Source organism: Numida meleagris, chromosome 2, assembly GCF_002078875.1.
Source record: "Numida meleagris isolate 19003 breed g44 Domestic line chromosome 2, NumMel1.0, whole genome shotgun sequence".
NCBI lineage: Eukaryota > Metazoa > Chordata > Aves > Galliformes > Numididae > Numida > Numida meleagris.
This window is the reverse complement of record NC_034410.1, coordinates 18803727-18830300: the sequence shown is the minus strand read 5'-3', so window position 1 is coordinate 18830300 and position 26574 is coordinate 18803727. Positions and strand designations below refer to the sequence as shown.

Here is a 26574-nt window from a genome sequence, read left to right as displayed (position 1 = left end):
GTGATTTAACCCAGCAGCAGCTCAACACCGTGCAGCTCTTTGCTCATTGCCCCCAAAGTGAGATGGAGGAGAGAATCAGAAAAAGTTAAAACTCATGGGTTGAGATAAAGACAGTCTTGTAGGACAGAAAAGGAAGAGAAAATAATAACAATAAAAGAACTTACAAAACAGGTGATGCACAATGCTCGTTAATCAGCACACCACCCAATGACCAATGCCCAGCCAGTTCCTGAACAGCAGCAGCTCCCCCTCAACATTTATCGCTTGGCATGAAGCCAAATGCTATGGGACACATCTTTGGACAGTTGGGGTCACTGTCCTTGTTCCATCCCCTCCCAGCTCCTTATGCTCTTGCAGCTTCTTGCTGGCAGGGCAGCACGAGGAGCTGAAACATTCCTGGATCTGTGCGGCACTGCTCAGCAGTGACTAAATCATCCAGGTGTTATCAACGTTATTCTCATCCTGATTCCAAAATATATATCCAAGCTATGAGGAGGAAAATTATCTAAATCCTAGCTAAAACCAGGACACTAAGGATATTAAATTTATTTTATGCAAGGCAAGAGATGATAGGTGAAATAAATAAGTGAAATCAGAAACTAAGATCTAACAAAATCAGTGGTCTTTTCATGGTACCAAGTTGTTCTGAGGAGACAGCAAATGAAAAGAAAGATAAATAATAATGCAAAGTCACACAGGAAGGACACAAGGACAGGAATATCCTGAAAAATACAGGTGTAGGTATCTGCTTAACGCTGCTCTTCTGGCACTGGTACCAGCTGAGCAGTCTCCTTTCAACTCTGCTGGGAGCTGACTGTTCTGCAGGGATGTGGATTCAAAGAAGGAGCAACTGCAGCTGGGGCTGCCCCTCCTCTCCTGCCTACATGGCTGAGCAGAGCATTGGGCCTCATGCAAAAGTTAACCCTGTGTAAATACTGCATGGCATGAGTGAGAAATCATAGACTGAACTTAGAGTACGGGAATGATGATGGTACTTTCCCCTGAGGCTGCAGCACTGCAGATGGCCTTTTATTCCATGCAGGCTACAGAGCCAGCACAGCAAGAGGTGAACTTGGAAATATTTGTCTTAATTTAGTAGAGAAGACCTATTTGCATGCAGAATCTTGTTTTATTTATATCATAAAGCTTAGTTTCCTGTGCTAAACCCCCAGCTTTATTTATATCCAGGGATAGAGATAATGAGCCCTAAGTGCAGCTCAGTCAGGAGGTACAGGATGGCCTTAAGCTCATGGGACAATGTTGTGACCTAATCCCAACTTTCTCTGCTCTGCCCCACCAATGTGGGGAATGCTCAGTGCTTCACTTCTCCCTGTGACAGCCTGCCCTTGCAGGTCCTTTCTTGGGAGCCAGTAGGCAAATACTGCCCAAACCGCTGCTCTATTGTAGTTGCACCGGGACCTCATTTTTATGCAGTCCTAAGATGCTAAACAAATGGGCTAGAAATTTTTAACTTACTAACACATCAGTTTGGATACCAATGCTCTCCAACTCACATTTTGTAATTTGTAGTCTACCCTGTAGACGTACAACACGTGAGTGAAGATGAAGATGCTGTGCTTGCAAGGACTGGATTGTTTGGAGGTTAATGTCCTAATGTAAAGACCAAAGTACTCATCTTTTAGACATATATATATGTATTTCTTTCTCAAAAAAGATATAGTCACCATTTCTATGTTGTAATATAAACACAGCTGAGCGGAAAAGGCTTGGAAATGAAATCATAGTGCTAGCCAAACTGATTCAGTGGCATTGAAATGTCATTTCTAGAATTATCCGGCTTACTGGGAGTGTTTCAAGGAATAACCTTCTGGCGTGGCAGAATACAGGGCAGGGATTAGACGGGGCTTGCACAGGGGGCCAGATTCTGCCCTGTGGTAATTAGGGTTGTGGGAGCATAAGTGAGGGCAAGAGCTATGCCAGCAGTTGCCATTTTATTTTTAAATCTCTGTAGTGTGTGATATTATTTTTTCCCTTGTAGGATTGGTCTCTCATCTCTTCTATTTGGAAAAAAAAGAAAAAAAAAGGGGGGGGGAAGAGAATCAGATGATGTTCTGACAAAATTGTACTACTAGGTGAGTTTCAGTTTTGTTTACAGAAATGTAGTGTATGTTTAGAACCTCACTTTCAAGAGACAGATATCTGACTTAGATTTTATCTAAGAAACCCAGCAATATTATCCTGTGAGCGAGACCTGGAGTTTCTAAGGGTTTTGAAAACATATTTTGACATCCAGAAGCGTCCTTTGGATGCTTTCACAGAGCTTTTGCAGAAAAGCAGGAAGTCTCCTAAGGAAGCCACAGAGAGATAAATGGACATTCAGCCTGTGGCTTAGGCTGCCCGATCTAACAGCCAGTCCTGCTTGGGAGGGTAGAAAGAAAGGAGCTCAGAGCAAGTCTTCTGGATTTGACATCCAAGACCTGAGAGCAGAAGAACATAGGAAGATGTTACAATAGACGAGTCCAACCCCAAAATATTCCCAGATTGCTATTAAACAGTGTCAGAATGAAATATACAAAGACACAGCTTTGACTTTTGAATCAGTCCAAATGCAGAATGCAATATGCAGCTGCCTTGCACTTTGAGAGGCTGGAAGAAATTAGAGTTGATTAAATAACACGAATACTATTATTTTCAGTAACGTTCTTTTGATCTGGATGTCTTTGCTATGTTTAAGAAAGTAGTTCAAAAGTTCAAGTGTTAAGAGGTACTATAATTGTAATAAGCTTCTAACATCATGAACTCAACTTTGGGAAGTATTGCTAAAAGGATTAGTGCAACGGAGTTAATGGTGCTCAGTGGGAGAAACCAAACAGTTTATTTAAAATAGAATCTGGACCATAGTAGAAATACTCAGATTTAAATTATTTTGTTGTAAAATAAGAAACATGGGAGCGGTATTTTGCCCATTTCTTCCTTTAAAAATTGCCCATGTGTGCTGTTGGCAAATAGCGTGGATGGGAGGGAGGAGGAGAAATTAGCTCTGAGCTAATGAGAGGCAGATCGATTGGAGAGCAAACTGCTAATTTTGTGCTGATTTCCTCAAGTTCGTTGTAGGAATGATTGGACCAGTCTTTAAAGAATTCATAATTACGTAATTGTCTAGTTGGCAAATATGCGTTGAACATAACCAGGTTTAAAAAGCGGAAGCATGGGGGCTTTTTGCTTGCAAAATCAAGCTTATTTTGTGTTGATATTTCATTCTGAAACAATTAATTTCAAGTTATTTTTATCATTATTATTCATTCATTTACTGAAAAAAAGATGATATGATAAGGCTTCAAGCCAGATATGAATGCTAATTGCACTTCTGAAAGTGTGTGAGATATACCTCATGGAAATATAGGATAATTCATGATTTCTATGATTTAGAATATATTCATTTCCTTGTTTAGACTGTTGGAGGAATTTAAAGATTAGTTTACTCAGCTTATGTGTTGTTTTTTTAAAAAATTATTCTGTACTCAATTCAGTGTTTATTCTGAGCACTTAACATTGATATTCCTAAGAATTTCCATTTTTTATATAAGAGATTAAAATATTTATTCTAGTGGAAAAGAAAAGATGAAGTCCTTTAAAATCAGCCCTATGACTTAAATACAGGATTCAGTTGTATGTTTAAAAGTGGAAAATACACCAGAAATGACTAACTTTGATAATTTTTGCCAGCCGCCCATACACCCTGAGATCATCAAGGAAGGTGCTGGTAGCTGTTTGTGCTAAGAGGGGATGGCATTTCTGTCTCTAGTTAAATCCTTGATTGACGCAAACTGCCTAAATCTCCTTAGGAAGAAACAATCACTGCGAGGCACGCTGGGGTGGGTGGGCAGGAGACTACTCTCATGCACAGAGCAGCGCCAGGACAGATGCATGCCACCGTGTTTATCCGACGTGCTTTGCTGAAGGAAATGGCTTAAGAGTTGGAGTCAAGCCCCCATACGCAGCCTTGGCCAAGCAGGTTGGATAGCTTGTGCAAGGGAGAAAGCTCTGGGTCGAAAGGGCTCCTCACATTGGGATTGTAGCTGAATTTGCTCATACAACAAGGGGAAAGTTGGAAAAATAATGGCTCCAGTGGAAAGTTAATTTTCCACTCTCTATGGGAATTTCCCTCAGTGGATCAATATTCCCTTTGTTAGTTTCTGAATGACATTGCAGCATTCTGCATTCTTTAAGTAAACCAACTATGTGAAAGGAAGGGGAAAAACTGGAATTACACTGCTTAGCAGCAAGCCTACCTTTCTGTCTCTGTTTAAAAAAAATAATGGGTCTGACCCAGATCAATACGTGCTTCTTGTCATTCTTGTGTGCCCTTCCTCACCCAAACTGTGTCACCAAGGGGAGAGGCTGGCTCTGAACCCCTCTCCAGAAGGGACCTGTCGTAAAATGACCAGCAAAGCAGCTTTAGAACAGAAATAGAGGCATTAAAATATAAATTAAATAATTAATAATTAAAATTATATTAAAATAAAAATTAAAATAATAAAAGGGAATTATACTCCCTGACAGATCTCAGGAGAGCTTTCAGGCATTTATTCAGGTCTGGCGCTGCCAGCTGATGTTTCTCTTTCCTCTTTGTTTAATTTCTGATTTCCTGGGTTTTTGGAGAAAGTAGGATTGCGAGCAGGGGTCCTTGTAGGGTTTTGTTTTTCTGTCTGGCTTTTGTGGAGTGTGAGTATAGGAAAACAATAATACCAAATAAAATGGATTAAAAGACTATGAAGGGAAAATCATATTAATTAGGAAAAGAAAATCAAAGTATAAGGAGAACATACAGTGATACAGAGGAGAATAGAATAATGGTGAGTGACAGAAGATGGAAGCAGAAAGAAGACAGCAAAGATATTAATCCAGATAAAAGTGAGCTTTTAAACCAGCTTGAGTGACAGCCTCCGTCAAAAAATGGTGGTTCTAGAAATAAGCAATTGTCATTTAAAACTGAAATAATCTGAATGATCCAATTTTTAAAAAAATCACTTGATTTTTTTTTGAGGCGTTAATGGTTGAAATTGTAATGTTTTGAGATGTACTGATATTTGGGATTCTAATAGTCAGATGCAACTGACTACTAGCTTTGTGTCTGTAAGTCAGGGCTTGCTGTTGTCAGACACCATAAAACTCTGTTTTTCTGCGTTTCCAGTAACAGTGCACAGTGCATGGAAAACAACACGGACTGAACAACACAACCGAGTGCTTCATGTCTGACTTCTGTGTGCTTCAAATGAAAGAAAATATGATTCAAAGTTCAAAACCAGTACCTAAGTATTTATGTAGTTATTTAGTTAAATTCTCAATAGATATTTCCACCTGTCTACAAGAAGTCATCAGTGTCTACAGCATGTAGAAGTTGAATTCTACGTTTCTCTGCCATCCAAGACCTTAGAGATGGGGGGACACTCCTACCCCTCCCAACCTCAGCCTAGGGCTGGCAGAGGGATTTGCCTTGGCAGGGGGATGTGGAGCATCCCACAGCTTTGCATGGGAACAAGGGATGCAGTACTGTGCTTTTCTGACCCTGTTGGTGTCTTTTATCCTCCCATTTTTTCTTCTTAGTCCTTTGCTTCAGAGTCAAAACAGTTTCTGTAGGAAAATTTACTTTTAAAAATATCCTTGTTATTTATTTAATTCCCTGTTCTTAATCCCTTCCCCTTTTATTTCTGTTACACAAGTAGCCTAATTGCGTTTATAATTCACATTGTTTCTTTTCTATTGTGAATTCACCTCTCTACATCAGGAACAAAACATGAAATATCTGTTTTGTACCAGAAATAGGAAGTGGGGGTTATGCATTTGTTGTTTGTTTGTTTGTTTGTTTCTAGAAGCTTCTTTCCAGCGGCCTCTTGTCTAAATATTGCCCAGCAATCCTGTGGCAGTCACCAGATCTGGGACACAAAATCATTCTCTTAATTCCCGTCTCTGATTACTTTCTGCTTCTGACCGCTCTCTGGAGCTGATGCATGCAGATTTAGTGGGTTCGATTTGCTGTGCCACTGAAACCTTTTATCGGCCAAGAATAAATAAAAATTAACAAGAAGAGAAAAACAAATACAAAAAAACCCAACCCTGTTTTCTCTGCAGCTTACAGAGTCAGAGCAGCCCTGCGTGCTGAGAGGTGCAGTTATCTGCTCTGCAGGTCTGGTGGTGCCCAGCACCTTCCCCTCCAGGAGGAAACACAGCTGTCTGGAACCACTATTTGAAATACTGGCTTGGTGACGCAAAGGGAACATACGTCTTTACTTGTACTACGTTATGGTGACCTGAATATTGGCTGTGTCTTAAATGGTAATGAAGTTGGTTGTGAAAAGGTGAGGAGAGGGAAACAGTGATTGTCAAGGTGCAGGGTAAGTGAAAATTTGCCTTAAAGAGGCTCATGGTAATCACCCTAGTTGCAATAAGATAAATGGTTAGTTAGTTTGTTTTTAATGGATGCCATCAGCAACCCAAAATATGCAAATGCCTGCAAGTAAAGCAAATGTGAATTAACCCAGTCCTTAAACCAACATCACCTGCATTAAACTAACCTGGCAGTTAAATGTCAGCACCATGTTCAACAGTTTGATTTCCTATATCTCTACTTACATAGTTTACCAAAGCTTCAGGGAGTTAATTAACTTAGCGGGCCTATGATGGAAAGAGAAAAAGGTTCATAAGCAAACCACCAGAGATACCAGCAGCGCACAGACCGAGGGCCGGATCCCCAGGCCATATGAGCAGTGCAAGGTGCACAGCACAGCCACAGGCCTCCCTTTACTGCCAAGGACTGGTGCCTTGGGTGTGGGAGAGCTGCTGAGAGGGGCCATGGGGGTTCAATCAGATCGTGAACATCTAGGTTCATGCCATGGATGGGAAAAAAACTCTAGACGAGCATGTGAGGCTATAAAATGAAAATACTCAAGCTGGCTTAGGACTGATGGTGAAATGATCACCAGTGTGTGCCTTAAAGTGACTTTGTGGCCATAAATGGGGCCTTGCTCTGCCTGTAGGAAATTCTGAAGCTCTCTAGCACTCAGGCTGATCCTGTCCTCAGGAGCTGGGAAACGTCAAGGGGTTCCTGGCACAGCTCAGCCACTGTTGAGTTGTCAGAGTAGTCCTCAGTGTGTGTTTGGCCTGGGCTACCTTATGGTCTTCCAAACAGTATTTTGGCATCATTCGTAAGACAGCACAGGCCATGTAGTATTTCTGCAGAGCAGTTTTGCTACAGACCTCCTCTTCTGAAGGAGAAGAGTGTTAGCTGAATACCATAGGCTTGGCAGCTCCAAGCTAGTTGGCTTCAGTGAGGGAGAATGGTCCAGGCATGTTGGATTTATTGGTCTCCAGTACGAGAAGCCAGGAGTAATGGCTCGTGCTACAGCTGCTGATTTATCTTCAGGGGCCTTGCAGTAATTCTGCTGCTAACTGTCAGGAGTGTACCAGGAGTTGAAGGAGGAAATGTCCTGGTCTTCCTCCAGCCCTTGGACATCTCTCCACGTTTATTCAGAAACTGCTGCTGGCTTTACCCTTGTATAAAAGACAGGCATTTGCATGGCCAGGATTACGTTTTGCAATCATTTGTAAGTCCTGTTGTGCTTGATAATTTACAGAGCAGCAGATTTTTCTGCAGTATAATTTTCTTAGTTTACTGTGGAGCTACTCTGAAATGCAATAATCGGTATTCCCCAGTTTTTAAAAAATTCAGATTCTTTTGGTTAAATTGTTCTCCATATTATTCTGTTTTTGAAAAGTAGTTTTTTCTCCAAATATTTTGTATTCTGAAATTGTTTGAAAAGTGAAACTTTTCAATACTGAAATACTGGAATTTTCTGTGCAACCACATTTAATAGGAAGGGCACTGTTTACTGTTATTTCTGGTTATGGGCAAAATCAGGTTTAAAAGCAGGGTATGTCATGTACTTGGCTCTTGGAGAATATTAAGGAAGTAATCATGGGAAATAAATGAATTAGGGTGGAAAATAAAATAATGCTATCAGCTGAAGTCTCTGCTTTCAGAGATAACGTGACCTTCTGGGCAGTCCCACCATCATGGGCTGGCCCTCTGCTGCCTGGTTTGCAGTGGAAAGCACTGCTTAATGCTCTGGGAAAACTCCTTCCCGTAACCTGGTAGTTGACAGTACAAACATTCATAGTGACTTATGTAGCTTAATGGAAATGTACACCGATTCCTTGAATGTCTTTTTTTTTTCTTTTTCTTTTTTTCCCCTGAGTACAGTCCTTTAAAGGGACTACTTTAACTGAACAAGAGGTGGCTTTTTATTTTACCAGAGGAACAGGTAAGTCAGCCCTTGATCACAAAACCAGAACCAGAGTTAAGAAAGAACCACATAAAAGCAATGAAAAGGAAACCTTAAGTATATTTAATACCAGCCTCCTTTCCTGGAAGTCTTTCAAGGTTTTCCAGTCATCTCTTAGCCCTGAAGCCTTAGGGGCAGCTTAGCCCCCACCATGTATCGTGAGAGCTAAGTTTCAATTCAGCCTTTAAGCTAACTTTGGAAGCTGAAAAACTCACTGTGCATATTCTTTTCTTCTCTATTTCTCCCCTTCATCTGTTAATTTAACACTTGACATGAAGTATGCTGTATCAACTTAGACAAAAGACTTACCTAAGTTACCAGTAGTAGGCAGGAGCAGAAATACAGAGAAATAGAAGCACAAAGCAAGCATGTAGCGATGCCCTTCCACAGTATGGTTTATTCTTCCTAGAGTTTGAAAGAACTGCAGCGGTGGTACTATATTTAAGGTTTTTGTAATGTGCATTTGCTGGCTCTGTATGTATTTGTGTTGCAGGAATGTGTCTACCTGCTTTTTGGGTTCAGTTCTGTCATGTGAATGTTATTTACTGAAGAGGAATACAGCGTCTGAACTTTCACCGCAGATGGTTGTGATGGCTCAAGGTCTCGTGCTGATTAAGATCAAAAAGTAACAGTAGGGAGGCTTCTGCCTTGAGGGATTTATCTGCATCTGAATTCTGTTGTACCCATTAATTATCACCTTCTTCTTAATGTAAAGAACTTTCTTCTGATTGCAACACTTTGAAGACTGTCACAGTGCTGTGAAGTCTGGTATCGCAAGAAGTATTCACTGTACCTACTGAATTTCTGTTTGGCTGTTTCTGGTTTCCTTATAGCTTGATGCAGAGGTTGAGAAAGACTGTGCAAAAGAAGGATTTCAACCCTCTTAACGCCAGCTGTAACTACTTTCCTTCATCTTTTGTCTCTTTGAGGACTTTGCTATCCCCAGGCCAAAGGTGTGATTTTCCCAACTGGGAGATGCTTCTCACCTTGCGCTTGCGTACAGAACTTGTTGTGCATCAGAGGGGAAAACTGCAGGAAACTCCTGAGTGTCTGTGTAGATGTGGTCATGTTGAAAGCTCATGACATATTTTGCATGTCTTAAAAAGACTTAAAAAGCCTTGCAAGGCGATCTCTTGCTGCTGTCAAGTACTCTGATGTACAAGTAAATGGGAAACAAATGCCAAAAAAAAAAAAAGGGAGAGGGGGGTACCCCTTTATCTTTTTGTTCTTGGGTATCGTGAAGATAAATTCTTATTGAAGCTATATAGAGTACTAGTGATGAGCATCTCAGATAATTCAAACAGCAAGTTAATAACACTTCAGACCAATAAAAGAGGCCTGGCGTCCAAACCCGAAAGAGAAAAAAGAGAGCAAATATACATATAAAGTAGCCCTTCAGTAAACATTCTCCTTGCTGAAAAGTGTAGGAGCTCTCTGGAAATCAAAATATTATTAGGTAGGCAAGGAGAAGAGAATTCAATTAAAGCTGACCAAATGCTTGATTGCTTTACTTTATAGTCTTGCTAATCTTCTTTTAAAGTAAGCTCTGTATGTAATATATTTTAATTTAACCTTGCTATGAATATGTTTTCTGTCATACTTTTCCTGATTTATAAGAAAAAAGCGTAGACTGTTAGATTTTTTTTTTCCTTTTTTTTCTTTTGTTTTCCTGAGTTACTTTCTATTTTCTTGAGCCTATTTATATCTCTTAATTGGCAAGTAACTGCTTTTTTAATCCGGAAAAGTAGTGTTGAGCTGTGAATTGCAAAGTCCGGTTCCTTTCAGGTGGGTTGTGGAGATTGCTTTTGGAGCAGTGTCTGAGAGGGATCACTGAAATTTCTGAATTTTGGTCAAATTAGCTGTAACTCCTATCAGTATAGAAAGATAATCTCACATATTTGTGTAGCGTTCTGTGATAAATGTTTCTGCAACAGGGAATTTGAAACACAATAGATAGTGTGAAGATAGATGGAGTGAATGTACTTTTACAGCATTGTTAAATGTTTTTAAAATAATTTTGAAATAAATTTATTTGTAGTCACTTTAGCATATCGTTGTACTGGCCTATTCTTGATAAACTCTTATAGTACGGAATCTGAAGAGTGCTCCCTGGTTCACAGTGACCAGTGCACCTTACTGAGTAGTAGTTCTGGCTCATCTGATATTCAGCGAGATAAAGTCACTTTTTTCTGTAGTAGTAATAGGGAGTTCTTAAGAAGGTTTTGGTGATAATCCTCTTTATATTTTATTGTTTGTGCAGTTACAAAGATGTATATGGGTATCCTTTGGTGATATTTTTTTTTTTTGCAGGTAGAAAAAATATATCAACAAGAAACAGTAATTGTTCTTCACTAGGGGAAAAGTTAAGAAGAAACTTTATAGCAGTTCACCATTCTTCTCAATCACATCAATTACCAGAATATTGTATGAGGAGTTTTTGTTGATTTGCAGCAATCCCTTCCAGCTTCACTGTGGAGCTGCACATTCACTGAGACACATTCACACACGTATTGACAACAGCTTGATTTGGAGTATAGCGTGGTAGTTTGGCTTTCATACCTTATATTTAGGTCTCTTTGCCGTCTCCAGTGCAAGATCACAGCTGAGTCTAGAATTTGCACAGTATAGTGAATAATGTAAGGGAAGGGTACTGACCTTGGACCTTCTCCCTTCCAGTAGTTCCAGCTGTAACAACAATGGTCTGCTGTGGTTTTCTGTGCAGAGATGGACATGAATTTAGCAAGCACAGAAATAAAGAATATACTAGAATACATTAAAAATATACGTTTCAGAAGGTTGCAGTATACCTCATTATTTTCTGGGACATTATGTACTATATGTTCAGTTGAACAGAATCGCATATCAGTCCCACTCTTGTGAAACACATGCTTCTTTTATACAGTAATGAATATATGCATGCAGCAATTGTGTCTGTTTGAACTTGCATAGTACAAATGGGCCCCAGATGTTACAGTTATGTAATGGCCTAATCTAAAGCCAAGCAAAGAGAGCCTTGTGGGCTTCATATCATGCCAATAAGAACATTTTCAGAGAATTAACATTGAAGGAGATTGCAGTGGGCTAACACTGTAGCTATTGTATAAAGTCAAAATGTATGTATGGAGGGCGTGCCTTTATTCACTGCGGTTGGAGTTAAATTTATACTTTGGGGGAGGGGGGAAATGTGACATGAATTATCTTTAAGAAAAGAAATACTTCATTTAGCTGTTAAATACAACCACATGTATCGTACACCCATCATTTTTCCTATTTCATTAGATGTTACTCAAGTGTTTACTTAAGCAAGTGGGGGAGAATATTTATTAATAAGTGTGAGATACTCATTTAAAAGTAGTTCTCTTTTGTATTTCTGAACTGAAAGAGCATTAAATTGCCTAGCTATTGCTATGCCTTACAAAATAGAAATTAAACTCACAAGGCCCTTGGTGGGTTATACCATAATGCTTCACAGTGAGGTTTGGTGCCCAAGGTTGGTTGGGAAAGGGAATGGCTTGGACAGCACTTCCTTCACCCTGTGGTCTTTGTGTGGGATCTTTGTGTCAGGATACCTAAAAGGTGGCTGAGGAATTTCCGTGAATTTGTCTTTTGAGAGATTGTGCAAGACTGGTGAGGTACCTGATGACCGAATAAAATCTCATGTGGTCTCTCAGATAAGCAAAGCAAAGTAAGTGCAATTTCTACCTTTAAAATGCGAAGGAGAAACAGAAGAAGCCTTGTGAGTATACTAGATGTAGACATGTGGGTTGACAAGTTATCATGCTTTACCTAGTCATGCATTTATCCATCAGCAAATGCCAGATAACATAATCCATAATGAGGCAGAATTACAATAAATTGTCTTAATTTGTTTGCCATATGCTAAGAGTGCCCACATGTTCACATATGGATCAGTTGATGCACAATAATTAGATGATGAGAAAAATAACTCATGTCTAAGCTTTTGTTACTTCTGAGATATTGCCTGTTGTGATCACTAGCAAGTCATTACCTGGGTTGTCAACAAGAACTTCCTTAGACAGGCACCTTCTTTTCAACTTGAGATGGAAAGAGAACCCAGAAACATTGCTTTGGTAAAAACAACAACAACAACAAAGTACAATACAACGCAGTATAATCAGACACTCACAAATAAGTTTCTATTAATAGATAACCGAGTATTTAAGCATTCAGTGCTTCTACTGACTTGTGCTTCATAGCATTTATAGTCAAAATATGTACTTAAATTTCATAGATTTTTATTTAAAATTGGTTGAGACTACTGATGAAAACGCTGTGAAAGTACAGAGTATTGATATTTATTGTTAAAGCTACTTTTCCACAAGTGCCATAAACAATAAAGGAAAATAGTAGTCATTGGATGAATTCTGTTCCTATTCCTATCTTAATAAGGACCTTATATTTTTCTGTACTTGACTGAAGGTCATTCCCTTTTGTTCTAAGACACTTTAATTAACTTGTAAGGAAATGCACAGCACACAGCTCTTAAACAGCCCTCATGCTTCTCAGGTGACAACTCACCCTCTAGGGAAAGAAAGGGCAGAAGTCACCTGGCATTGTCTTCACTCTGGTTTTGTGGCTGTCAGAGCTGTGACAGACAGCTCAGAAGTTTTGCTGTTGTTGTGCTGTTGTTGTGGTGGTTTTTAAAAAGAAGTAATTTTTATTCTATGTCTAGAAGATATAGAGGGATTTTGAAACTTCATGATCATTACCAGGGAATTTCCCTGTTACTCTATCTGCAGTTTGACTCATCTTTTTACAGTGTTTTCTAGTACAGAGTTCTTTTGTTTCAATGTTGTGATGCCAAAATTTGCCATGATGAGAGCCCAGTCTTGAAAGCTTGGTTTCAGTATTCTGGAAAACTTGCTGAAGGACAGAAGACATGCCTCTGGAATCGGCACTGCCCTCTGCTACCTCTGATACTCTGGCTGGGATTATGATTTTGTATTCTTCAGTTCTGATTTGCTCCAGTGTATTTGTGTCCCATAGTGTGTGCTAAGCTCTTAAAGACATAAATCTTGCCAAAAAGCTATCTTGGTGATTGTACTATAAGAAAAGTTATCAATACTGCATTGCATCAGAAGTTGCTATACTTCTCACAGCCTTCTAAAACTGTAATCCCTGAAGTTTATTGTTTGCCTCTTTTTGAAAAAAGTAGTGGCTTCAGCTTTTCCAGTTTCCTAAAGCAACTTACAAGTACTTCATGGAAATCAAACTGTACTACACAACCACTTGTCAATGTTAATTTTTTATTTTCTTGCTGAATCTTTTTCATGTAGATAGAAATATCTATTTCATGAGAAATAAGTATTTGGCATTAATCATAAATACATGCAGTTTCTAGGGATTTAATTCTACTGATTTAATTTAATTTGCCATCTGAGCATCTAATGTGAATATTGGCATCTGGAGCTGTGGGAAAGTTTTAACAACATGGATAATCATGGACAAACCAAAGCCACCTCTTATAATTGTTAAGAATGTGGTAAGCAGCTGTTATAAATAAATCAATAAAACACATTTTCAGGGATATTTGCAGGGGCAGGAAAAGAAGATAACTTTGTATTGACTTTGCTACACTTTATAAACATATGTGTAGGAATCTATTAATATAACTGGAAGCCAATCTGATATATTTGTTAAAATATATATGTGTCTCAATTCTTGAGAGATGAGCAAGTGTCCCTCTCCAGCTACCTTCAACTTCACATTCTGCTTACAAGGTCAGTGATAAGGGTTTGGCATTTGGCAACAGGAAGTGTTTTCAGCTCTCGCAGCCCAATTTTGGCTTGATGGGACTTTACTTCTCTAGCATGCATATTAAAAGCCTGTCTCTAGGCATAACCTGAGAAGTTCCCCGTCTCACTGAGCAGCTGGAGCCCCGCGTGTGTTTGCTCTTGGTGTTGCTCTCTGCAGTCACTGCCTTGTCACTTACTGTCTCAGTGGTAGCAGGGTGGGAAGCTGCTGCTCTGCAGTTCTTTCTTCACAGCACTCCCTTCTCATTGCTCCCTGTGCCTTATTTCTCTTTGCCATACCTTCAGAAGCATTTACTCTGTAGTTTAAATTTAAGCCAGCTGGCCCTAATCCTGTGAAGTCTTACACTCACTAAGGCCAATAATGGTAAACATGAGAGATTTGCTGATTATTTAAGTGGACCAGTGTACCAAAGTGGCAAATGACTTTTTAAATTAAGATGGTTGTTTTTATAAGCCACTGGGGTTGAGGTTCATTTGGAATACATCTTCTGCCTTTATTGTGATCAAGCTTAATTTTTCTTTCACAGGGGAGATTTTCATCCTGACTTAAGAGTTCTAACTTGTCATATCAGTGCCTAATACTTCTGTTCAGAAAGAGGACAAAAAGTAAAATCAAATCCATACTTAGAAAGAAATATGCTTTTTGCATTCAGACACTTCTCCGTGATTTGCTCCTGGCTGCACAGCCAGCCGCATGTTAACAGGAGGCTGTGCGTGCTGCAAGGCATGCATCTGAGATTAATAAAATGTTGTTACTCCAGCAAGTGTGCAGGCTTCTTTCCCAAAGCGGCTGACGTCGCTGGGAGCACAGAACCCTCCCACTCTTCCTTGTTAATTGATGGTGACGGGCTCTCCGCTGAGCTGTAACCTAACATAGGAACTGAATCAGATCAACAGCTGAGAGAAGTCTCCAGCAAACAGGATCGCCGCATGTAGGCAAAAGCTTGGCTCTTTAAGCCAGGCCTGAGGAGGAGAAGGAGCCAGTGATGGTTAACATAGGCTGATGTGCCGAAGTTTTGGTGGCGTGCTGCTCAGTTGTGGAGGTTTTGCTGCTGGAGGACGCGTCACTGCGGGGAGGGCTGGCCCGCACGGAGCACGGCTGGCATGCCTGACAGACGCCCGATGGCTCCACAGGCCGAGCTCGGTGTGCCGGGGGTAAGCATATGCTGCAGGAGCCAGGCCAGATGCTGGGGAGCAACTGAGTTTTGAAATGAAACGTACAGACTGGCTAGCAAATTAACTTAATTACAGTTAAAAGGTTTCACTTTGCTTTCATCTAGCCACGCTTAAGTGGTGTTGAAAAATGTGTCCACCTTACAGTGGAAGTCCAAGTAATACTTTTGAGCTTTTACTTATTTTTATTTTTTAAACAGATACTAAATGCTGATGTGTTGAAAAACTACAAATGCTGGAGGTGAGGGGAGGTGAAAGTCTGTGCAGGTGGCTGCTGTGCCACCGCTTCTGTCTGTAGTCCTGTTAAGCAGAGCTGAAACAAAGTATCTCACTGTTCTATGTTCTTAGGATTGTGCTAAATGATTGTTTTCTCCTCAATACGAGAGCAATGGGACTCTCTACTGGCAACACTTTGAAGTACATTCGCTGCCCGGGCACACACGGTGTGCTCTGTTTTCTGCTTTGGGCTGAGCTGTACTGCTCGCAGGAGTTTTGGTGTGGCAGCATCTTACCAGGTGCGTGACCCTGGTGCCAGGGGATGATGGGAGCAGGTATCCTGGCTTCAGCTGAGCTCCTGAAATAAAATGTAAATAACAAAGATGTTTGAAAAGTTGTACTTGGATGTGCTTTGTTTTCCCTCTTGTACTATAGGAAGCAGAGAACAGAGATTAATACGGTATAAATAATGTATTTCCATAATAGTAAAAATGAACTTCCTCTAAACGCTTGGCTTAAACTTGCTCTAGATTTGAATATGGTTGCAGAGAAGCAGCACGCCAGAGGCATGAGGGTCACTTTGCTGTTACTCTGAGACTACTTGGGCACAGAGCATCTTATGGAATGACTGCTCAGTATCTCTCTCCTAGAAAGAAACCAAGTTTGGATCAGTCCTTTCTCTGCATGATTTGGGGATCTCCAGTTGAGCAGCTGAGTAGCTATTGTTAACTTCCCTTCTGTACACCTGCTGACAACTGCTCTTTACTCCAAATTAAAATCCGCTCCTATGTTTGGGAGGCAGGAAGGACTAAGTTATCCCCGCATTTCATCATGTTCCATCAGCACATTCAGTGTGTTTTAGACGTGTGCCAAGAAGTATGAGGGTATACAACTACCAGCTACAGCTGAACTAGGCTTGTTTTCAGTGTGGATTTTCAGAATAGTGGAAAGCAAGCATTATGTTCATAACTTCAGGTGCTTGTAGCATTTTCTAATGTTATTAGCCTAGCTAAATGCTTAGCTCTTTAGGCTTTTGTATGTATCTTTTCCAATCAATTCTGAGAGTTCTGATAAATTAGAGCGTTTTGGCATTTTCTGACAATCCCATTGCAATTACAAATGGGAAAAATTTAGATTTTTTTTTTCTTTTATGAGGGAAAAAGCTTTAAAGTAAATAAGAAATAAAATTGCAATTGTAAAATATTCTTTATCTGAAAACAACATTTCTGTTATTAGAATTTAGCACTAATAATGTCCATGTGTCCATGCAACATTTTCCTTTTTCTGTCTGCTGGCTGTCATATAATGCCATCGATAAGGTGGTGAGCTTGGCACATCTGGGCTGTGGACTAAAACAAACCTTTTCCCTGATATCACAATGTGAAGAAGCCTAGGCTCTGTCTGGGGTAGTCACAGAGGTCCCATGGAAGGAGGGCAAGGAGATGCCATGAAGGTGGGCTGTGGATGTGCAGGTCGTGGGGGGAAGAAAGTTGGATAGGGAAAGTGGAACACAGGTAGAAAGGAATAACATTTGGCTGAAAGGATTCTGTGCATTTCTGCTTCATGGCAGGCCCTCAGGAAGGGGAAGGGCCGGGGGAAAGAAAAAGATGGAAAAAACAGGCATTTCATTTGTGCAGCTTAATGTGCACAACTGAACAAATGGCCAACTCTTCTGTCAACATCATGGCTGAGGACTCTTATTTCCAGGTTCTCTCAATTTCTCTACTAGTTTCTAGATGTGCTGTGAGGGGAAGAAAACTTGGCTGATGTGAATTTTGGCTGTAGTCACTCATTGTTCAGAAGGATTTTACAGGAAGCTGTTCTTGCAAATTAGCTTGTTGTTAGCAGTAAGAGTTCTCAAACTTTATGTCACTGAAAAATAAAGAGTAGTTTAGGTGGCTGAGTGGAAAGTAATAGGAAGACTGGGAAGATGGAGAGATACAGCCTGACAGCTTTCTATCTCCTATTTTTTGATGCGTATAATTAAATAAAGTGCTTACTTGTCATAGCCCCCTAATGACAGATAGCCCTCCTAATAAGTTGACCCAGTCAGTTAAAATGTTACAGTAACATGAAATAAAATAATACATCTTGTCTAACCACTGACATATTTTCAGCAACACCACAGACTTATGACATAAAACTCTACAATATGGAAACTTCTGCCAGAAAACTATGAGCACATCAGGTGCACTAATCCCTTATGGTCTACTGAAGCTGTCACTGCATAGCAGGTGAGGTGAGGACACCAAGAAGTGACATCTGTCTTTTTGCCAATTTACCCTGATATCCATGAATTTATGTTTTCAGCATTGGTGAAATACATAATTTCTGCTTTTTTTTTTTTTTTTTTTAATTCAATTTGCAATGAACAAGTCTGGAAATTCTTAAAATGAAAGAGATTAGTTGTGTTATTTTCTTACCAGGATAGACAATGCAGAAATGCAACGTAAAAACAGGTGAAAGAAGGGGAAGTAAAGGACCCTTGAAATTCTCTTGCGTCAAGGTGTATTTTTGTAGCTTTTAAATCACTGGGCTGCTCTGTTTTACAGTGACTTTTTGGTATGGGCCAAAACACAGGCGTTATATTTTTGAAAATAGTTTTCTCAATCGTATATGCCTACAGGATTTTTTTGCCATGTTTTATTACTGATCCTTACAGCCCATTGCTATAAGCACAAATCTTTGTGCAACACTGCTGCCGCAAGTATGCTGCATCAGAATTGGGGGTTTATATAGTGCTTGCAGCTGCTTAATAACAGCAACCAATGTTCTGTGAAAGAGATGGTTTGAAAAATATACAGTTTTACCTTGCAGGTCATGCAGCATCTTATATTTAAACAAGCTGCTGAACATTAAAGTGCATGGACAGGCTTTGTATAACAGCTCTGATGTTTAGGTTGGTTTCCTAGACAGGCTTTATGCAATCCCACTTTCCATCTGTTAGCTGTGCTTCTCAGTAACTTCAGTCCAATGGCCAATTTACATCAGCCTTGCAGAGGTCTCAGAGCAATGGGGACCTTGGGAGCTTGCTGGAGCTGCTAAAGCTCTTTGCTCTGCATGCCAGTGTTTGAGTTAAGGCACTCTCTGGGCTCCCATGGCATCCAGGAGGTAGCACCCAGCCAGCCAATTAGCATGGTTTTAACTCCAGAGTAACCGAAGCAGTGCCTCTTGTTCAGCCAGCAACTGGTGGGAAGTTTGGTGAGGGGAGGGGAGCCACGTGTGCAGAGCATGTGGTGTGTAGGGAAAATGGGAGCAAGCTGAAGGTATTGTGGAGGTGTGTGTGGGAAACCAGGCTTTGTTACTTCTGCTGTTCACAAAACAACTTGTTTTTCTGCAGCTCGTCATTAATGATACATTACATTTTGCAGTCGTTTGGTGGATATAAATTTCTGTTTCTTTTTTCCTGAATATTTTGAGGCTACTCAAAGGGTGCTGACAGATTAACAAGTTAGGATATTCGTCATTTAAAACCTATTAACTTGTTAGTAAATGATATTTGTAGGCTATTAATATCAGAAAATATATCATTTTAAACTCTGCTAGTAATTCTGGGTAAAAGCTGAATTTCATTTTGAATGAGCTCCTGCTGATCCAGGGGATCGCTCACATTGCAGTAGTCATTACTTGGTATCTTCTTAGTCTGGCAAAGCCCTCAGTGAGCTACACGTCATTGTTTCTGTGCAATTCACTTTGTATTTGCTCAAAGCCTTTCTTCGCAAATTTGTGTGATTCAGACATACACAGGCTTTGTTTTCCACCATATAATGAGCCTGTGATTTTGCTTATTTATTTAAGCACTATGCTGACTAATTTTAATTTGAAAGGTTCTAGTGGTTCCTTTTCTTTCTTGGTCATATCCACATACACTTTATCATTACATGATAATAAAGTACACGTATCTTTTCTGATTTCTAATAATGTAACAATTTTAAAAAATCATGTCATTTTATTATTTGAAAGAGTAATCTCTTCCGTATTTGCTTTCTATAAACTAATGGATTGCTTAGGTAAGGTATTGCCTTTTCGAAAAAGTAACGCTGGAAATCTAAGTATTACCTTTCAACAATATTCCTAGGTCATTTTGGAAACAGTATCACTGGGGTATTTGAGAAACCAGTGACCTAAGTGCTTAATTAGGTAGCAGTTTCAGGAGCTCATGCTACAGCGGAGTGCTATAAAAGTCAGTTTCAAACCAAGGATTTTAAGAAATTTCTGCTGGTTTTCAAGGAAACTGGTGAGTTCCCAGAACACTGTGATATTTCTGGCCTCTGTGTTTCCTGGCTGGATATTTTCTGTTAAGAAAATATTATCAGCTTCTATTGTGCTTTTAAATGAATCTCTCAGCTTTATTATACACAATTTGAATAGAGTTAAAACTACTACAGTAATAGAAGAAATCTTTCATTTTAGAAGGAGAATCCTAAAGTTTCTGAACAGAAATGCTTGAGATAATCATTTTCTCAAGTTTGAAAAGTAACTTTCTGCATTGATGCTGGCTTAGTGCAAGTCTGCTATTCACAGAGGTGTACATCCTCTTCCTGATGCAGGAGCTCTCAGCAGTGTCAGTGCTGAGGAACTGAGCTGTTTGGAGCGTGCATTTGTTTTTGTAATGAACATTGATTGTGAGTTGTAGCAACAGAGTACTAGAAAAAACTGCCAAGCAGAAAATGGTATTCAGGCTCCAGCGCTGCTGGCAAGACTTCTGTTATTTAAAGCGGGCAGGGTAGTGTGACTACGAGTTTACTACCCGCTTCATTTCATCAGGGGAGTGCTGAAAATGCCTTTGTCGCATGTTGCATTAGTTCTGTGGAAGGAATAACTTAACTGCTCTTATCATCTCCATTGGTCTTCCGACTCCTGACTCCACGTAGCAAACAGGCTACTTCTGACTCTGCTTCCACCACAACACACTAGGGTTATAGTAACAGCTCCTGTTAGCCAGGGCTGTGCTTCTGGCTCCCTGCTTATTAAACTCAAGTATGTTCCTGCAGTGCCAGGTGACACCTATACCCAGAGGTGCAGGAGGTCGTTAGAGCAGCAGCTGCCTAAATGCCCCTTAATTCTTATTCTGAGCTCTGAAGTGGGTCTCAAGCGATACATAGTCCTTTCTGCTGGTGGGAGTTGTTCCAGCTTTTGCATTGCATCAAAATTCATTTCACTGGAGCTCGTTAAATTGTGAGGACTGGCTTGTACCAAAAATTAAGCATAATTAATGAAGCTCCTAGGGTTACCAAAAATGCAAGCATCAGTAATATTGCACGTTTCAAACATGAGGAATGGGAACTGAGATTTAAAGAAATGATGAGGCCAAAGAAACCACAACATTTGGTGAGAATCAAGAACTTCCATTGATGGAAATGTGGAATGATGGCTTGTGCATAAATAAAAGTAGTACGCCAGAGTGCTTCCTGTGGCCTGCTGTTAGAGCTCTGCTGATCGGATATGTTTTCACTTCTGAAATAATAACAGAATGCAGAGCTATCAATAGCTCAAATTTTACAAAGACTTTTATAAATACAGCTTCGAGATATGGTTGGACTTCATACGTGAATTAGTATTCCATTCTAAAAATCAGAACAGTTTTAAAAGACCATGCATTACACCCTTTTGCTGGGAAGTATCATTTGATAAATCAATATCATGAGGACCCGGAGGACAGTCTGTAGCTTGAGCTTAATTTTCAGGATGTGGAGATGTGGACAGAGATAGTTAATGTATATGACAGTCCATGGTGCCTTCTGTACACAGCTACAAGCCAAAAGGATTCCCCCAGTTGCTCTTCAGTCATGAGCTCTGGGACATCAGTGGCTGGCAATTATCAGATTGCTGGTGGCACTTTGACATTACAGTACACCCAGGAGCAGGCGCGTTCTGCATGTGATAGTTGAAAGCATCTCACTGAGATTAAATTCAGTGTTAATTTGAAGTATTATTCAGTGTAGCAGGTCAGCAGCATGTAGTGGTGACATTAAAGTTTTGTATTACTAAATTTTCAGTGGAAATCTGTATTTTCTAAGGAATGTTTGCCATCAAATATTGCAAAAAATATTTTCCACGTTTTCCCAAAATTTTATATATTTTACTTCAAAGATTGGTTCTATTATTGCTGTTCTTGTGCTGAAAAGCATATACATTTTTCTTCTTGAAACTAATAACTATAGTAAAATGAATATGATCTCTGTTTTAATCTTAAGGGCATTATTTCTTTTAAAAGTAAGGGTTGATGATTTTTTCCCAGCCACTTAAAGCTTACAGCTGTTCAGAAATGTTTGGCTACTCTCAGTTGCAGGCACTTTGTGTAATAGACTTACATTAGCAGGGGCACATTGACCATTTGACTTGCTCTTTCAGTCTGTCCCCATTCTCTGTGCTTCACTGCTGCAAGACTGCAAGGTGTTTCTTATGACTGCATTATATTTAAAAACAAACAAACACAAACAAAACCAAACTCATACAAATAAATCTTGCCTACAAATAGGAACAACCACCTGTGAATGGATCTCCCAACTTGATAGTGCCTCTCCACTAACAGAGTGATATGAAGGATCCATAATAAAGCAGGCAAAATGGTATCAAACCTTTGTCTGACACTCATTGTGGTTTGGGTTAAATGTTTTAACTGCAAGAATGGCAGCCACTTGCAGCTTGTTATTTCTGTGAGAACATGCTCCTGTTATCTTTCAGTGGCGGAGGAGATAGCATGTGCCCCTAACATGTATATTTGCAAGATGAGAAGTCTAGTCTGTTGTTAATGTTATCACTGCTGTATCCTGAAATAGAAAACTGCAGGCAGAATGGATTGTGTTAGAGAATGGTAACCATAATAACCAGCAACAATCTGCAAATGATAAGCAGCTTCAGTGTTTAAAAATGAAATATAAATAGCTTTCTAACAGTTCCATGACATACTTTAAGACTTTACTGTTCCTTAAATTTAAGGTTGTTTTGGGGATCAAAGATTTGATATTTATATTAAGGAGACCTTCAATTAGTTGACATTGTTTTGTTATATACCTTTATGAAATTGAATTTCATCAGATGAAATGTTACTTACTAACCCTTTCCCAGATGTACACCATATGTAGAGGAAGATTACAAACATCCTACATGATGTATGGACTTTTATGTAAGGAGATGAATTTTAAATTCATGGCTAGATATAAAGACAGTACATTCAGAAAGGAAATTCGCAGTCTGCTGGAGTTGAATGCAGAGTGTCTCTGTGGTTTGGAGTTTGCACCATGTTCTGGGATGCTGCCCAGTGCTTCTGAAGTGAAAATCTAGGAAAAACAATATTGAGTAAACCTTTTAATAGTTCTAAACCATACTTTTTGGGGAGGTACTTTAAAAAGAAAGGAAGGTCTGTGTCACATCATTCCTCCACGTAACTTTACTTATGGATAGGAACAGCTAGCAGGAGCCTGAGGAACTCAGACTGAATTCCTTACCGATTGCAACAGGCTCTGAGTCTTTGCTAAAACAGTGTGGTGTTGTGCTCAGTGATAGCTCTTCTGGGCCAGTTTGTTTTCAATCTCCCTTACTGAGAGAGTCCTGCCATTTTCATAAAACACTTGGATACTTCTTAAAACACAGTCTCATTTCCTCTAACTATGGGGACAATGTGATTACTTGTGTAGTTCATTCAAAGAGTAGCTATAAGAACTGAAGAAGACATATTCTTCAAAATATGCCTAAGGAACAGGAAAGCCCAGGCTTTAGATCCTTCTGGTAGTCCTTGCAGCCTGGAAGGCCAACTGTATCCAGGGCTGCATCAACAGAGGGGTGGCCAGGAGGGAGAGGGAGATCGTCCCCCTCTGCTCCACCCTCAGGATGTCCCATCTGGAGTACTGCATCCAGGTCTGGGGTCCCCAGCACAAGAGTAGAAGAGCTAAATTTCACAGAAAAAAATGAAAAAATGACTTGCTGATTTTCAATTTAAGTAACACGGTGAAGCAGCTCTTCAGTGTTGGTGTGGGAGAGGGTAGTTTGGAAGTTGGGAAGTTGAAGAGAAAGAGATCTTGTTCTTTGGTCTCATATGAACATGTTCTGGAGTTTATTGCCACAGGTATATGAAAAACATAAATAGGATTACTGCCAAAATTCCCTTAGGAATAAATCACTCCTTATGTTTACCAGTAAATTCTTGTTGCTAGTTGTGCAAAAGGTTACAAGCTGTTGATGTTCTTCACTGGGACCTGAATATGAATCTGAATTAAGTAAGAGAGAGTCAATTGCTTGCCATTAGAGTTCTTGAAGGAAAAAATAGTTGTTGCTGTTGGATGCAAGTTGAAAGATTCTTGTTTATCAAGGAGCGTCTGTTTAGTCTATTAACCTTGACAACCGTGTCAGCAGTTTTTTCAGTTTGTTTTCCCAAAGGCACTGTGTTGAATTAGTATGATATACAGAGTTATTTTTAGTGTAGACAATTCATAGTAATGCTTAAAAGACATAGGTCAGAGTTTAAATACCAGAGGTAAAAGCTGTCCTAGACAATTTGAAAAGTCAATATGTCTAATCTTTGAAGATTAAAATTGAGGGATGGAATCACTAAAATACCATCATGAACTAAATATTTTTTATATAAGTTTGTTATGGCTTCACAGAATTCCTGAGGTAAGAAGGCACCTCTGGAGACAGTCTGGCCCAATCACCTGCCGGGAGCAGGATCAGCTAGGGCTGACTGCTCAGGGCCATGTCCAGGTGGCTACTGAATGTTTCCAAACATGGAGACTCCACAGTCTCCCTGGGAAACCTGTTCTAGTGCTCAGTCACCTGCACAGTAAAAGGAAAAAAAAAAAAATTCCTGGTATTTAAATGGAATTTCTTACATTTCAATTTATGGCTATTGCTTCTTGCCCTTTCACTGAGAATCCCCGAGAAGAGTCCAACTGTCTTCTTTACTTGCTCCCATCAGGTATTATTACACATGAATAGATTTGTATGTAAGGAAAAAAACTTGTAGAAACAATCAGAGCAAACAGTTTGCACCCATTGACACACCTACAAGTGCTTGCTTGCTCTTGGTAACAGATGTTTTGTATTGCTTTTGCTGTTCTGGATTCTGCAGATAAGTAAAGACTACTCTACAAGTAATTGTGCACATCAGAAAGCTTAAGAGGTGACTCATTTCATTCTTGTGACTTACTCCTCTTTTCAAACTGAAGTCTTGACTGTCATGACCAAACCTCCAGGCAGTTCATTTTCCGTTAGTGTGAAGTCTGGTCCTTAAGATGAAGACTGGATCAAGTTGTGTTTGTGTAGGTCTTTGTCACATCTTCAATTACGTGTCCTGCTGGAAAATACCAGTAGAGGAGAGGATCAATTCTACCTTGAAGCAGAGTCCTTAGCTTTGTTTCTTCATTTCTTTTTTTGCAGAGCTATTGTGCTTTGGATACTTTCTGCGTTTATCCCAGCTCTACTGCTATCCTAAAGTTGCTTTCCTGCTGAAGTCTCAATCCTAGACAATTTTTGGTAGTCTCTAATTGCTTGGTCAGCCAGTTCTACCTGGGCATCCCAGCCCTGGGTCAGCATCCTTCTGCCCTGCTCCTTGCTTACCACCTAGCTTTAGGCTAGTCAGGTACCCTAGTCATTCCTGTGCAGATCTTTCCAAATCTTATTGCATTCTGTGCTTACCTTGAACCATTTTATAGCCCAGTCTTAGTTTGTGTCTCCTGGCCTGGCTTTTAGTGTCTTGTTCATTTAGGTCACACTGCTTTCTTCCTAGTCTTGCACTGTTTTTTTGGCCTTCCCATTCCCACCACTTCTGCAGTCCCATTGCTGCCTGACTTCTCTTTCCAACCTACTCCTCTCCCCCATTTCCATCACTGTCCTTACTCTTTCTGCATGAATCCTGAGATTTTTCATCTGTACTGCCTTACTGCAAGGATCAGCACCAGAGAGATGCTGTCCTCCAAGTATTGGCCAGTCCCATGCCATCATGAGCCACTGGAGAAAGGATGCACAGCGAAAGTCCACCGTTGCTGCTTAGTCGAGAGTGGAGCACAGGTCATTCAAAAGTTGTTATAAGTTTGAATTTCCTCAACAGGGGGTGACACTTCTGCAGACTTTAATTCTTGAACCATAAAAGCTATGCACAGATTTGCTTTCTGAAGCCCTAAGATAGACTTGGGTACCTGTCATGATGTTTCAATTCAAGAGAGCAATGAGCAATTCAGCTTATTTACTGTCCAAGCTGCCAGACTCTGGCTGCTTGTACTGTCTGTAGTGAGAATCTCTTGTGACATGTAAGTCACTTATGGTGACAGACTGCATAAAGTCCTTCGTCTGTAGTGAGTGTATGTGAACTGCAGTCCCCCTGACCCTGATTTCATATTCATGCCCAAAGTACAGGAACTGATTAAACTGTTCAAAAATGATCACTGTGATTTTTAATACACAGAAAACAATATGCTTCCCTTATTGATGGTATTAGGAGCAGCTGTCACAGTCCTGCTGGTTTTATTTGTTGTTTTTTTGTTTGTTTTGTTTTTGGTTTTCCCTCCCCCCAGTTGCTCATAAGAGCTCTATGAGACAAGCAAAGTAATGGGTGATGACACTGGTTTTGCCTAGTATTGACAGGTGTGGTTTCACATTAAGAAGCTGTGTGGTAAAGCTCAGACCATTATGTCCAGACTAATAAGTGTGTGTAACCGCACTCTTTCAACATCAGTAGTGGCAACCGTCTTGGGTGAGTGACTTGCATTCCATTAGCAGTGTCTTGTAGGAATGGCACATGCTTTGTTTACTTGGTGAGAACACAATATTATATTATTTGTTTGAAGCATAATTTGCAATTGATGTAATGTGAAGTGACCACTTTGGCTGACAGATTAAACTACTGCTATTTTGTAAACATATGGCTGGAAGATAGTGAAATAAAATTAAATTGTTCTGATATCTAATTTGCACTTTCCAAGAGTATATAGCTTGGTTTTAACTCTGCCTTAGAATACCTACAGTAACTTAAACCGTGATTCATGAATCACATCACAAATAGTCTGCAGAGGACCAAAGGTCTGTTGTGACAGAGGAGGCAGGTTGAGAGATGTGTGCTGTAACTCACGCGAGGAAGTGGAGATAGGTGAGATCTATTTGAAATAAGGGGG

At 39.9% G+C, this 26574-nt stretch overlaps 1 protein-coding gene across 5 annotated transcripts in view; it reads left to right on the top strand.

The window, feature by feature from the left end:
* Positions 1–26574, top strand: part of CACNB2 (calcium voltage-gated channel auxiliary subunit beta 2) — a 237209-nt gene that overhangs the window by 104955 nt on the left and 105680 nt on the right. Inside the window, exon 1 of one of the 5 annotated variants that reach the window (XM_021388980.1) lies at positions 14916–15232. The exons of the other annotated variants lie outside the window; for them this stretch is intronic. Coding sequence (XP_021244655.1) covers positions 15182–15232 — 51 coding nt within the window. The 5' untranslated portion in view covers positions 14916–15181. Of the gene's footprint in view, positions 1–14915; positions 15233–26574 lie in introns of those variants that run through there. 5 annotated transcript variants of the gene reach the window in all.